This window comes from Mobula hypostoma, chromosome 23 (assembly GCF_963921235.1).
Source record: "Mobula hypostoma chromosome 23, sMobHyp1.1, whole genome shotgun sequence".
NCBI classification, from domain to species: domain Eukaryota; kingdom Metazoa; phylum Chordata; class Chondrichthyes; order Myliobatiformes; family Myliobatidae; genus Mobula; species Mobula hypostoma.
The window spans coordinates 59349863-59363642 of NC_086119.1; the positions used below are offsets into that span (position 1 = coordinate 59349863).

The 13780-nt window shown below is 40.8% G+C and overlaps 1 protein-coding gene across 4 annotated transcripts in view; it reads right to left on the reverse strand.

Moving 5' to 3' along the window:
• The window catches only part of cabin1 (calcineurin binding protein 1), a 693325-nt gene that overhangs the window by 548681 nt on the left and 130864 nt on the right, over positions 1-13780 (reverse strand). For all 4 annotated transcript variants that reach the window (XM_063031768.1, XM_063031766.1, XM_063031767.1 and 1 more), the window contains exons 14-16: positions 13313-13462; positions 8417-8611; positions 7458-7694 (exon numbers count right to left, since the gene is read on the reverse strand). In XM_063031768.1, coding sequence (XP_062887838.1) covers positions 7458-7694; positions 8417-8611; positions 13313-13462 — 582 coding nt within the window. The remainder of the gene's footprint in view (positions 1-7457; positions 7695-8416; positions 8612-13312; positions 13463-13780) is intronic.

Below are 13780 nucleotides of genomic sequence, written 5' to 3' on the forward strand. Positions count from 1 at the left end.
CGTCATGGACAAAGTGTCAGAAGAAAGGAGGAGAACAGTGAATACCTCAATGACTATCACACAGTAGTGCTCACATCTAATGTGATGTGAGAAATTGGACATGGCAAGAATTAACTCCTGCCTGAGCAAAAGCACTTGAACAAGCTGCAACTTGCCCATCAGTGACTCCACTGACTCAACAATTGGCTTTGGAGCACCTAGACAACAGCAAAACATGTCAGGCTACAGCTCAGTGTTCAACACCATCATCCCCTCACTATTAATCAACAAAGTTCAAAAGCTGAACCTCTCTACATCTCTCTGCAACTGGTTCCTTGATTTCCTCATCCAGACACAATGTGCACATCGGTAATAACATCTCCTGCTCGCTAAAAATCAACTACTCAGGGATGCGCATTAGTCCACTGCTCTACTCTCTCTACGCTTATGACTGTGTGGCAAGGTACAGCTCCAACGTCATCTATAAATTCACCAATGACCTCTGTTGTTGTCAGATTCAGATGATAATAAGGAAGCATACAAGATTGACATACATCAGCCAGTTGAATAACCTCACATCCCACGTCAATTCAGCGTCAAAACTTCAGGACAGGGAAGTCGGGAGAACATATACCATTCTTCACTGAAGGGTCAATTCTGGACAGAGTGAGCAAATTGAAAGTCCTGGGTGACAGAACCGCAAAGGTTCTATCCTGAACTCAACACGACAACAGTTACACTTTATTAGGAGTCTGAAAATAATTGGTATGTCATCAAAGACTCTTGTTATATTTCTATTGATATACAGTGGAGACCATTCTGACTGGCTACATCAGTCTGTTGCGGAGCTTCCAATGCACAGGACGCAGAAGGCTGCAGAGACTTACAGTCTGTCAGCTCCAGTATGGACAAATACCAAAATAGTCCTATTCTAAAGGGAGGATGAGGTAACCATGGCTGACAAGGGAAATCAAATACAGCATAAAAGCAAAATTAGTGGGAAGCTAAAGGATTGGGAAGCTTTTAATAGCCAACAGAAGGCAACTAAAAAGCAACTGAAGTATGAATATTGAGTTCTCTAACTTCCGTTAATTGCCCCCTTCTCCTTCTTACCCCATCCCTAATTTATTATTTATTTATTTGGGTGGGGTTTTTTCTCTCTTTCCCTCTCACAATAACTCCTTGCCTGTTCTCCATCTTCCTCTGGTGCTCCCCTCCTCCTTTCTTTCTTCCAAGGCTTTCCGTCCCATGATATTCCCCTTTCTCCAGTCTTGTATCCCTTTTGCCAATCAACTTCCCAGCTCTTGGCTTCATACTTCCCCCTCCTATGTTCTCCTATCATTTTGGGTCTCCCCCTCCCCCTCCCACTCTCAAATCTCTTACTATCTCTTTTTTCCATTAGTCCTGACGAGAGGCCTCGGCCCGAAACATCGACTGTACTTCTTCCTATAGATGCTGCCTGGCCTGCTGCGTTCCACCAGCATTTTGTGTATGTTGCTGAAATATGAAGGTAAGCTAGCCAATAATATGAAAGATGATACCAAATATTTTTCCAGATGTAAAAAGGGTAAAAGAGAGGCAAAAGCGAATACAAGACCACTGGAAAATGGCACTCGAGATAATAAAGAGGGACAAAGAAATGGCAGATGAATGTAATAAATATTTTGCATGTTTTCACTGTGCAAGACACCAGCAGTATGCTAACAGTATGCTACTGTGGGAGGCGAGGGAGGAGATTGCTGAGCCTCTGGCAAAGATTTTTGCACCATCAATGGGGACAGGAGAGGTTCCAGAGGATTGGAGGGTTGCAGATGTTGTTCCCTTATTCAAGGAAGGGAGTAGAGATAGCCCAGGAAATTATAGACCAGTGAGTCTTACTTCAGTAGTTGATAAGTTGATGGAAAAGATCCTGACAGGCAGGATTTATGAACATTTGGAGAGGCATAATATGATAATGAATAGTCAGCATGGCTTTATCAAAGGCAGGTTGTGCCTTACGAGCCTGATTGAATTTTTTGAGAATGTGACTAAACATATTGATGAAGGTAGTGTAGTAGATGTAGTGTACATGGATTTCAGCAAGGCATTTGATAAGGTACCCCATGGAAGGATCCAAGGGGACATTGCTTTCTGGATCCAGAACTAGCTTGCCCATGGAAGGCAAACAGTGGTTGCAGAAGGGTCATATTCTGCATGAAGGTCGGTGACCAGTGGTGTGCCTCAGGGATCTGTTCTGGGACCCTTACTCTTCGTGAATCGTATAAATGACCTGGATGAGGAAGTAGAGGGATGGGTTAGTAAATTTGCTGATGACACAAAGATTGGGGGTGTTGTGGATAGTGCGGAGGGCTGTCAGAGGTTACAGTGGGACATCGATAGGATGCAAAACTGGGTTGAGAAGTGGCAGATGGAGTTCAACCCAGATAAGTGTGAGCTGGTTCATTTTGGTAGGTCAAATATGATGGCAGAATATAGTATTAATGGTAAGACTCTTGGCAGCGTGGAGGATCAGAGGGATCTTGGGGTCCAAGTCCATAGGACACTCAAAGCTGCTGAGCAGGTTGACTCTGTGGTTAAGAAGGTACATGGTGGATGAGCCTTCATCAATCGTGGGACTGAGTTTAAGAGCCGAGAGGTAATGTTGCAGCTTGGAACACTGTGCTCAGTTCTAGTCGCCTCACTACAGGAAGGATGTGGAAACCATAAAAAGGGTGCAGAGAAGATTACAAGGATGTTGCCTAGATTGGGGAGCATGCCTTATGAGAACAGGTTGAGTGAACTTGGCCTTTTCTCCTTGGAGCAACGGAGGATAAGTGACCTGATAGAGGTGAATAAGATGATGAGAAGCATAGTGGATAGTCAGAGGCTTTTTCCCAGGGCTGAAATGGCTAACACGAGAGGCAGTGATCGTGTGGATAGTCAGAGACTTTTTCCCAGGGCTGAAATGGCTAATGCACAGTTTTAACGTGCATGGAAGTATATACAAAGGAGATGTCAGGGGTAAGTTTTTTTTTAAAAACGCAGAGAGTGGTGAGTGGGTGGAATGGGCTACCGGTAACAATGGTGGAGGCAGATATGATAGGGTATTTTAAGAGATTCCTGGATAGGTACATAGTGCTTAGAAAAATAGAGGGCTATAGGTAACCCTAGGTAGTTTCTATAGTAGGGACATGTTCAGCACAGCTTTGTGGGCCAAGGGGCCTGTATTGTGCTATAGGCTTTCTATGAATTTCAAAGAGTGTCAGTGGGAAGAAGGTGGTGTAGTTGTTTTTACCAAGGAGAACGTGCTGAAAGGCCTGAAGGTACATAAGTTACTCGGACCAGAGTTCTGAAAGAGGGAGCTGAGGAGATTGTAGAGACATTAATAATGATTTTTCAAGAATCACCAGATTCTGGCATGTTTCTGGAGGACTGGAAAATTACAAGTGCAGGGGAGGCAAAAGACAGGAAATTGTAGGCCAGTTAGTCTGACTTCAGTGGTTAGTAAGAAGTTGGAGTCCATTATAAAGGATGAGGTTTCGGAGTACTTGGAGACACATGTTAAAATAGGCCAAAGTCATCATGGTTTCCTTAAGGGGAAATCTTGCTGTCAAATCAGTTGGAATTCCTTGAGGAATTAATTGGCAGGAAAAAAGGCATGAAGGGAAGATAGTGTTAAGGAAGTAGGAAGTCTGCTCGCTTTGGAGAGGGTCCAGAGGATGTTTGCAAGAATGATCCTAGGAATGACAGGGTTACTGTATGAAGAGCATTTGATAGTTTGGGGCCTGCACTTGCTTAAGCTTAGCAGAAAGAGCGGGGAAAATCACATTGAAATCTATTGAATATTGAAAGGCCTGGATAGAGTAGAGAAGGAGAGCCTAGGACCAGAGGGCACGGCCTCATAGTGTGAGGCCGTGCCCTCTGGAGGGGCATCCAGAACAGAGATGAGGAAGATTTTCTTTAGCTAGAGCTTAGGGAATCTATGGAATTCATTGCACAGACTACTGTGAAGGCCAAGTCATTTAGTATATTTGAAGAGGAGGTTGATAAGTTCTCAATTAATAAGGATGTCAAAGGTTACAGAACAAGGCAGGAGAATGAAATCAAGATGGATAATAAATCAGCCATGATGGAATGATGCCACAGACTCAATGGGCCCAATGGCCTAATTCTGTTCTTGCGTCTTATGGTCTAACCCTCTCTGCCATCGAGAACATTACCAAGAGGCGGTGCCTCAATAAGGAGCATCCATCATTAAGGCCCTCACCATGCTGGACATGCTCTCACCATCAGGAAGGAGGTGCAGGAGCGTTCACCCAATGTTTTCAACTTCTTTCCCTCCGTCATCAGATTTCTTATCAGTCCACGAACCCATTAACACTACCTTATTGCTTGTCTTTTCTACTACTTAGTTTGTAACAGAGTAATTTTTTTATGTCTTGCACTTTTCTGTTGCCACAAAACAACAAATTTCACAACATATGTCAATGATGTTAAAACAGGTTCTAATTTTGAATGGGATGCCTTTATTCGGAAAGGGCAACAGAGATAAGCCAGCTGTTCATATTATTCAGAACTGAGCAATGAGAATGAGGCAATTCGGTGTAAATAACAGAGGTGGTCGGGGTAAACAATAGGTGGAACAAAAGGAATGTCAATAACAGAGTGAAATAATGTACAACAGTTTGGAGTTTAATTGTCTATTTAATTTTGAGTCAGTTTTACATAATTGCCACCATCATCTGCAGGTTCTCAGTAATGATGAAGGAACAACAATTACACTTTGAAGTCAGGATAATAATTTGTCTAATTTGGTGGGGAACTTGCCAGTGGTACACCATCCTGACCCTACAACCTTTACAGCATTCTACCGTTCTGGGCACTTTGCTGTTTATTATTACCATGTACGCTGCTTACTCTGAGGGCTTCATGTGAGCTGGGAATTTCATTCTACTCTGGTTTTATGACAATAAACTAATCTAATCTAATGCATTTGAATGTTAAGGGTTGGTGGTTAGGTGGCAAATGGGTACAGTGACGTGAATGTTACTGCTATCTGTGGGGTTCTGAACATTGGGCATTGCACAAATATTCCTATTTTTGCCCTTGTGACAGCAGGCCTTTGAGGAAGCAGTTCAAAGGAATAGGTGACTATCAAGAAAAGGGAAGGAGGCAGGCATGCAGTCCTGGAAGCCTCCGAGTGCATCTTGCTCCAGAATTTTTTTTGGGGGGGGAATGTTCTTCTGGACAGTACAGTCAGAACCAAGTCCATAACCCTTTAGTTCTTCTGCTACATAGAGGTGGAGCAGAAAGAGTCCAAAGGCACTTGTGGTAGGAGAACTGACATTGAGGGGTAACAGAAATATAATTATGTGTTTGTATACACAAATGCAGGATGAATTTTTGCTTCTGGTACCAGGGTGAAAACAGGCAGAGAATGGTTGCAGAGCATTCTAAGGGGTGGGGGGAACAGTTAGAGGTCATGGTTCACAGTGATACTAACAACTTCAATTAAAAAAAAGATTTGATGTTTAAGAGCTGTGTAACAGATTAAATGTCAAGACCACTACATTGTAAGCTGCATTATTTTCAAAAAAAATGAGGTAACAAGTACAGGGATAGGAAAACAGGCCAGGCGAACAAAGAGTTGCCAGTTCTAGAAATGCTAAGGTCTTTTCACACAAACAGTCGGCAAGATGTACTTTATGAAGTCCTCCAGTCAGTCACAAGAATTGCAAATCAGGGAGGTCAGGTAAAATTTCTATGGGTTCCAGCACATGTAGGGGTGAAGGGGAATGAGAGGGTGGATGAGTTGGCAAAGAGGGCATTAAAGAAAGAGAATGTAGAAATGCACATTAGTATCAGTAAAGCAGAGGTTAAGTGTGTAATCTGGGAAAAAGTCAACCAAATGTGGCAAGAAAGATGGGACAGGGAGGGGAAATGGAGACATTTATATCAAATACAAAAAAGTGTTGCAGGTACGAGGGTAGGTAATGGAAACAGAAGAGAGGAAATTGTGTGGACTAGGTTAAGGCTGGGGCACTGTGCATTAAACAAAACATTGAAAATGATAGGGAAACACCAGACAGGATTGTGTGAGGAATGTCAGGAAGAGGAGTCAGTAGAACATGAAATTCTGTGTTGCAGAAAGTATGGGATACAGAGAGAGATGATGAGAATTAAACTAAGGGAGTTGGGAGTGCAGGAATTCACATTAAAAGGGTTGCTAGGCATGGGTGAGAGAGCACAGGTCCGGGTATTTTTAGCGTTCTTAAGGGGTACAGGGGTTTTTTATAGGATATGACGGATAAACAGGAATAGGGTACTAGGATGGTCAAAGGTGGGAGGGTGAAGTGTAGGTTTGTGTGTGTGTGCGCACGTGTGTGGGTGTGTGCGCGCGCGAGCGAGATTGGGTGAAGGGATTTAGATTATATGTCCAGTGCACATTCCGGAGCAGAAGGTGGCGGTAATGCACCACTAATCTGGATGCCAACCGCCGTAAAACAAGACACAGACAGACAGACAGAAGAGTTGAAAAATGATGTTTTAAAAAACAACTTTATATTCCAGGATCATCAGGACCATTTCTGGGGAATGTGGGAATTGTACAAGCAAAATAGACTGCATCTGAACTAGAATACATCCACATCCTTGTGAAGAGGTAAGCTACAAATGTTGGGAAGGGTTTAAAGTAATTTGGCAGGGGAATGAAGCAGAGTATAGTAGAAGAAGAGTAACAGACATGAGAGGGAGAGGGAGAGGGGGAGGGGGGAGGGAGAGGGAGATATATATAGGGGAAGAACTCATTCGTGATTGAGGGGACAGAAAAAGGAAATCACCCAGAGCAAATGAATCTTCACTATTCCTCACGTAGGAGAACTGTGGGTTTTCAGTACTTTCAGAATTGGGACTGAAATGTTTGGACGTGAAAAGAATCAAGGGATAAGGGTTTTGGTGCAGAAATATAAACAAATACAAAATTTTTTTTAAATGCCATTTCTCAAGCAGAACAGTGGCTGCAGACAAAAATTGCTTGAAAACTGCAGGTGGGGCAAGAGGAACAGAGCATTGCAAGCTCTTGTAGGCACACAAGACAGGTGCCTCAGAATATTAAGTTACATTTTAGATGTATCAGGTTCTCAGTGAGGTCAGAATTTTAACAAGCGAGTCAAATAAAATGTACATGTATACAGATGGATGAACATACCTAACCAATTCAAGAAATAGTTAATCTTTCTGGTTTTACATTCTATTAGCATTGATTGTATAAGAAACAAATAGACATGTATCACACATATTAAAACATTACTCTGACAGAAGCAAGAAATTACAAATCAATTGGATACGGGAATGTGTCAGTTCTATAGGAAAAAATTGCCCAGCTATCCAGTTAATCCAGAACTATTCTGGGATAAACACAAACTAGAAAAGACCTCCACAGGAAATGATTGAAAGCAACTGAAATAGATGTGTTCCACTAAATAACATGGTCTCTCTACCTGTATCAGATTGTTAGCAAATCTGACAAAGCAAGGATTCATAGCCTGCTCCTCCAGAATACTGCTATCACCAGACAAAGAATAGTCAATCCCAGTTAACAGCTGAGTCACTGTTGAAACCCACTCTTCCTTTGAGGATGAAGATGATACATTATTCATCTGTTGAATGGCTTCATTCAGTGCAACTTCAGAACATTCCAAGCACTGTCGATAATCTTTCAGCTTTAGTAAGGAATCCTAATAAAAAGAGAGAATAAGAAGCTATTCATCAAATCAAGGAAGTATTTTGGGAAACAGTGAAGTGAAAAGAAACAATGAAAAAAAAGTTTCCAAATCGATGTGTTACCCCACAGTTAATACAAATTTAAGAGGAAATTTATATTGCAGGAATAGGATACGTACACTAGTTGGTTCAAAGACATCAGTACATTTGCATATCATTGGATATTTTATAAATATTCCATGTATTGATAGGTTTACGTCACTACTATTCATCTACAAACGTTTGTATCTGTAATTCAGAAAATCATTTAATTCCACAACAGTGACATTTTGGAGGCTGCATTTAGGACATTGTTAAAAGAATAAAGATCTCTGCCACAATATCAGCCTTAAAATCGATGATTAACTCTCAGTTAAAATTTAATCAGGATTTTAGTTTCTGATCAAATCCAACGCACTTGACTCAACTCACTGATGCAAAATGGTCAATTTTTCAGAAAGGGATTCAACCTGTTCCTGACAAGCAATCTTTATGTTATTCCCACCAAATAAACTGACTGATAGTAAACAAACACAGGCCTCGGCTACATACGAGATAGGACACTGGATACAAGCCTGCTTTGAATAATCAAGGTTCACAGCTGAAGTCATTTCTGTGGTGAAGTATTATTAGCTCGTTTTCTATTGAGCAAAGGCCTCTGAAACACCAAAATGCTGAATTGAGACGTCTGGATTACCTGTAGCAGGAGGAGCTGAGCAGGTCGCTCAGGGATGGATGTACCAAATTCCAGGGGCTTTGTTCTACCAATTGCACCAAGGGATAATGTGGGTCGCAAAAGCTTCACAACTTGGTCATATTCACCCATCTCGTACAGCCGCTGAACCTCCTCTAGGCTTTGGCACCTCTCAAGTGACTTAAGTTTTTTATCAATCTAGTATGAGCAGGGGCAAGAAAAAAGTGCCATTAGAAACTAAACATTGTCAAACCTGAGAAGCAGATATATTAATCTAACTAATTGACACTGAAAATATGAAAGTATTTCTAGGCTTCACTGTAAAGAGCATTGTCTACATTAAAATGGATTCACACCAGTAGTTGAAGCTTTTGCAATGGCCATGTTTTCAAGTTACAAGCTTTGTAGCAAGACATTTAAACAGTTGCTGTTAAAACTTCTTGCAGAGGATGGTAAATCTTTGAAAGTCTCTACCCTAGAGGGTTGTAAGGCTTTATACTGGAGGTATTTATAGAAGTAAACCATTTTTAAATGGAAAGAATCAGGGCCTAGAACAGAAGAGGGAAATATTCCTGGATAGATTGGCTGTGATTCTACAGATGAGAGGGCAATTACTCCACAGCTGCTCCTATTTTCTTGTCTTCAACTCATGTTTGTACATTTACCAGTATAACTAAACTATATAGTTATTAACTATACTAACTACATTAGTCTGGTAACTAAACAAACTAGAATAAGCTTCTGTACTTGTATTATACAGTACCTATAAAAAGATTCCCCCACCACATGGCTTTCATGTTTATTCTTTTACAGCATTGAATCACAGTGGATATATTTTGGCTTTTTTGGACACTGATCAATATAAAGGACTTTTTTGTGTCAAAGTGAAAACAAATTTCTACAAATTAGTTTAAACCTATTATAATTTTTAAACATAAAGTAATTGTTTGCATAATTACTCACCGCCTTCAAGGCAGTATTTAGCAGATGCTCCTTTGGCACTGTAATTTTTCCCCCATTCTTATTTACAAAACTACTCGAGCTCTGTCAGATTGCATGAGGATCATGAGTGAACAGCCCTTTTCAAGTCCAGCAACAAATTCTCAATTGGTTTGAGGCTTAGACTCTGACTCGGTCACACCAGGACATTAACTTTGTTGTTTTTAAGCCAGTCCTGTGTAGCTTTAGCTTTATGCTTGGAGTCATCGCCTTACTGGAAAACAAATCTTCTTCTAAGTCGCAGTTCTCTTGCAGGCTTTCCTCCAGGATTTCCCTGTACTTTAGACCATATGACATAGGAGCAGTGTTAGGCCATTTGGCCCATTGAGTCTGCCCCACCATTCAATCATGGCTGACCCTTTTTACCTCCTCAACCCCATTTCCCAGCCTTCTCCCTGTAACCTTTCATGCCATGTCCAATCAAGAATCTACACATATCCTGCACCTTCCTCATTTTTCCCAGAAACGTACATCATTGCTGCTCTGCTGACATCCCTGCCTGCAGCTCCTTCCAATTTACTTTGGCCAAATCCTCTCTCATGCCACTGTAATTTCCTTTACTCCACTGAAATACTGCTACATCAGACTTTACTTTCTCCATATCAAATTTCAAGTTGAACTCAATCATATTGTGAGCACTGGTTCCAAAGGGTTCTTTTACCTTAAGCTCGCTAACCGCCTCTGGTTCATTACATAACACCAATCCAGTATAGCTGATCCCCTAATAGGCTCAACAACAAACTGCTCTAAAAAGCCATCTCTTAGGCATTCAACAAACTCACTCTCTTGAGATCCATTACCAACCTGATTTTCCCCAATCGACCTGCATGTTAAAATCTCCCATGACTATCATAACATTGACCTTTTGACATGCTTTTTCTATTTTGTCACATTCATTTTACCCTTTACCTTCACAAGCCTTCCAGGGCCTGCTGCAGTAAAGCATCCCCACAGCCATCACATGCTTCACAGTAGGGATAGTGTGTTTTTGATTATGTGAGATGTTTAGCTTACGCCAATCATAGCATTTAGTCTGATGGCCAAAAAGCTCAACTTTGGTTTCATCAAAGCATAGAAATTTCTTCCAGCTGACTTCAGAGTCTCCCACATGCCTTCCCGCAAACTCTAGCTGTGAATACATGTGAGTTTTTTTTTAAACAGTGGCTTTTTCTTTGCCACTTTCCCATAAAGCTGCAACTGGTGAAGCACCCGGGCAACAGTAGTTTTATGCGTCTCAGCCACTGAAGCTATTAACTCCTCCGGAGTTGTCAGAGGTCTCTTGGTGCCCTCCCTCACTAGCCCTATTCTTGCAAGATCACTCAGTTTTTGAGGACAGCCTGCTCAAGGCAGATTTACAGCTGTGCCATATCCTTTCCATTTCTTGATGATTGTCTTAACTGTTCTCCAAGGGATATTCAGTGACGTACAAATTTTCTTGTATCCATCTCTTGACTTGTGCTTTTCAATAACCTTTTCACAGAGTTGCTTGGAGTGCTCTTTTGGCTTCATGGTGTAGTTTTTGCCAGGATACTGACTCACCAGCAGTTGGACCTTCCAAATACAGGTGTATTTTCACTACAATCAATTGAAATACCCTAACTGCACAGAGGTCTCCATTTCTCATTGTTACCATCAGATAGGAGTACACAAGTCTGAAGGCACACACTCAGGAACAGCTTCTACCCCTCTGCCATCTGATTCCTAAATGGACATTGAACCCGTGAACACTACCCGCCTTTTTTATATGTATGATTTATGTTTTTGCACGATTTTTAATCTACTCAATATATGTATACTGTAATTTATTTATTCTTCTACATTATGTATTGCATTGAACTGCTGCTAAGTTAACAAATTTCACAACACATGCCAGTGATAATAAACCTGATATGTGACTTCTAAAATGAATACTTATGCAATCAATTCTTTGTTTTATATTTGTAATTAATTTAGATCATTTTGTAGAGATCTGTTTTCACTTTGACACAAAACAGTCTTTCTCTGTTGAAAAAAGCCGTATTAAATCCACAGTGATTCAATGTTGCAAAGCAATAAAACATGAAAACTTCCAAGGAGGGATGAATACTTTTTAAGGGCACTGTATGAACAGTAACGTGTTGAAATATCTGTTACCTCAAGGCAATATGTTTCACAAAGCAACAAATGAAAATATTAAAAGCCAAAATCAATACATTTAATTTTCTATGGTGTGCAGTACAAAAATGCACACAGTATACTGCAATCTAGTCGTGAAAGGCTTCCTCATCTAACAACAGTAATTCCAGTATCAGCTTGTAATAGGATAATTCCTGGGGATGAAAGTATATTGTATGGATTAGATAAGAGAACAGGGTAGGGATATATAGATACATACATAGACACACACACACACACAAGAATGAATAAATGTTGGGCACAGGTTTGCTTTTGGCAGCTGTAGAGAGATTCATACAATCGATGCTGGGTTGTTGAATTACCAAGCTATTGATGGGAAATTAAAGGATAGCAAGTATGTGCCTCCACTCAGAATCAAAGTACTTTGAGTTCAGACATTACTGACTGCTGGTCCTTTACAACTTTACTAGATTTCATTGTTGCATCCAGTATAAGAAATAGACTGAATTAAATACTAAGGAAAAGCGAGATCTCCCTTTAACAGCCATTTCAATTCTACTTTGCATTCCCATTCCAACATGCAAGTCCATGGCCTCCTCTACCACATCCTTCAGTTTGGAGGAGCAACACCTTATATTCCGTCTGGGTGGCCTCCAACCTGATGGCACGAACATCGATTTCTCAAACTTCCAGTAACTGCACCCGCATCCGTTTCACCATTCCCCATTCCCCTTTCCCTCTCTCACCTCACTCCTTACCTGCCCACCACCTCCCTCTGTTGTTCCTTCCCCTTCCCTTTCTTCCATGGTCTTCTACACTCTCCCATCAGATTCCCCCTTTTCCAGCCCTTTATCTCTTTCATCAACCAACTTCCCAGCTTTTATTTCACCCCTCCCCTTCTCTGTATCACCTATCACCTAGTACTCCTCCCCTCCCCCCACTATTTTCTTTACTCTTGACTTCTCATCATTTTTCCAGTCCTAATGAAGGGTCCTGGCCCAAATAGTCAATACTGCCTGGCTTGCTAGGCTGCTCCAGCATTTTGTGTATTGCCTAAATACTAAGTACCTTCATTTTAAAAATAATTTCAGGTATAATTTCAGTCTAAAAATTTAACTGATTTAAATTTGGTATGATAATGCAAAGCTTTCCCCGGCAAAGTTACAGCAAAGATATTTTCCTTTTTCTATTTTTATCTCCCTAGGAACCAACAAAATGAATGATGAGGGCAGATGATTTAACAAGTTCATTCCATCAAAGGATATGATTAATTCTATAGTCCACAGACACTAGAGTGGCTGTAGATGCTAGAAATCTAGATAAACACACACAAAATGCTGGAGGAACTCAGTGGGTCATGAAGCATCAATGGAGGGAAATGAACAATGTGTCAGGCCAAGACCCTGCCTCAGGACTTGACAGTCCTGCTGATTCGAATTTGATAAATGAAAGAAACAGGTATATGCGTGTATTTCTCCACAGCAAATTACCAGTTACAGATCCAATAAAGATAATTGTTGAGGGTAGTGGGGAGAACAGGAAGGAAACATCAGTACCACATAGCTAGCAGGTGCCTCAGGTTTGGCAATAGCACAATGCTTATAGACAAGGCGAAGGCGAAAAGTAAACTGCACATTTGCTTAGAAGTGATGTTCAATACATGAATTCCTAAAGAGCGATGGTAAGTTAACACACCAACAAACACAACTAATTGTATAAAAATCAACTGTCAACTCATTTGATATTGTTACTCAAGTTTTCATTACAGAAAGAAAGACTTTGTACCTCTTCCAGCGATATGGCAGAATCCACATGTAAATTTGGCAGTCTGATAGTGAAACCATCACCACTCCTGCTGCTCATCTTAATTCCCAATGAACTGCAAAACAAACTAGTGCAGATATCATAGCTCTCCAGAGCTTGTTCCATATCACCCTGTGAAATGATACGTTGAAACTTCAAACTGGTGGCTTTGATTCTTACTCAAACTATTGAAAAACACTTTGCTCCATGAACAATTTCATAATACATGCCTGCTCACAATTTTATATTATTAACAATAGCTAACAGGCTTGTAAGTTGTACTATACTGGTCTATATAATATCTGATCTATCATGACAGAAACGTTTAAAAATGCTGAACTGCATAGTATACACTCATTAGCCACTTCATCAGGTAGCTCCTGTACCTAATGAAGAGACCACTGACTGCATGTTCAAATTCTTCTGCTACTGCAGCCATTGCCTACAAGT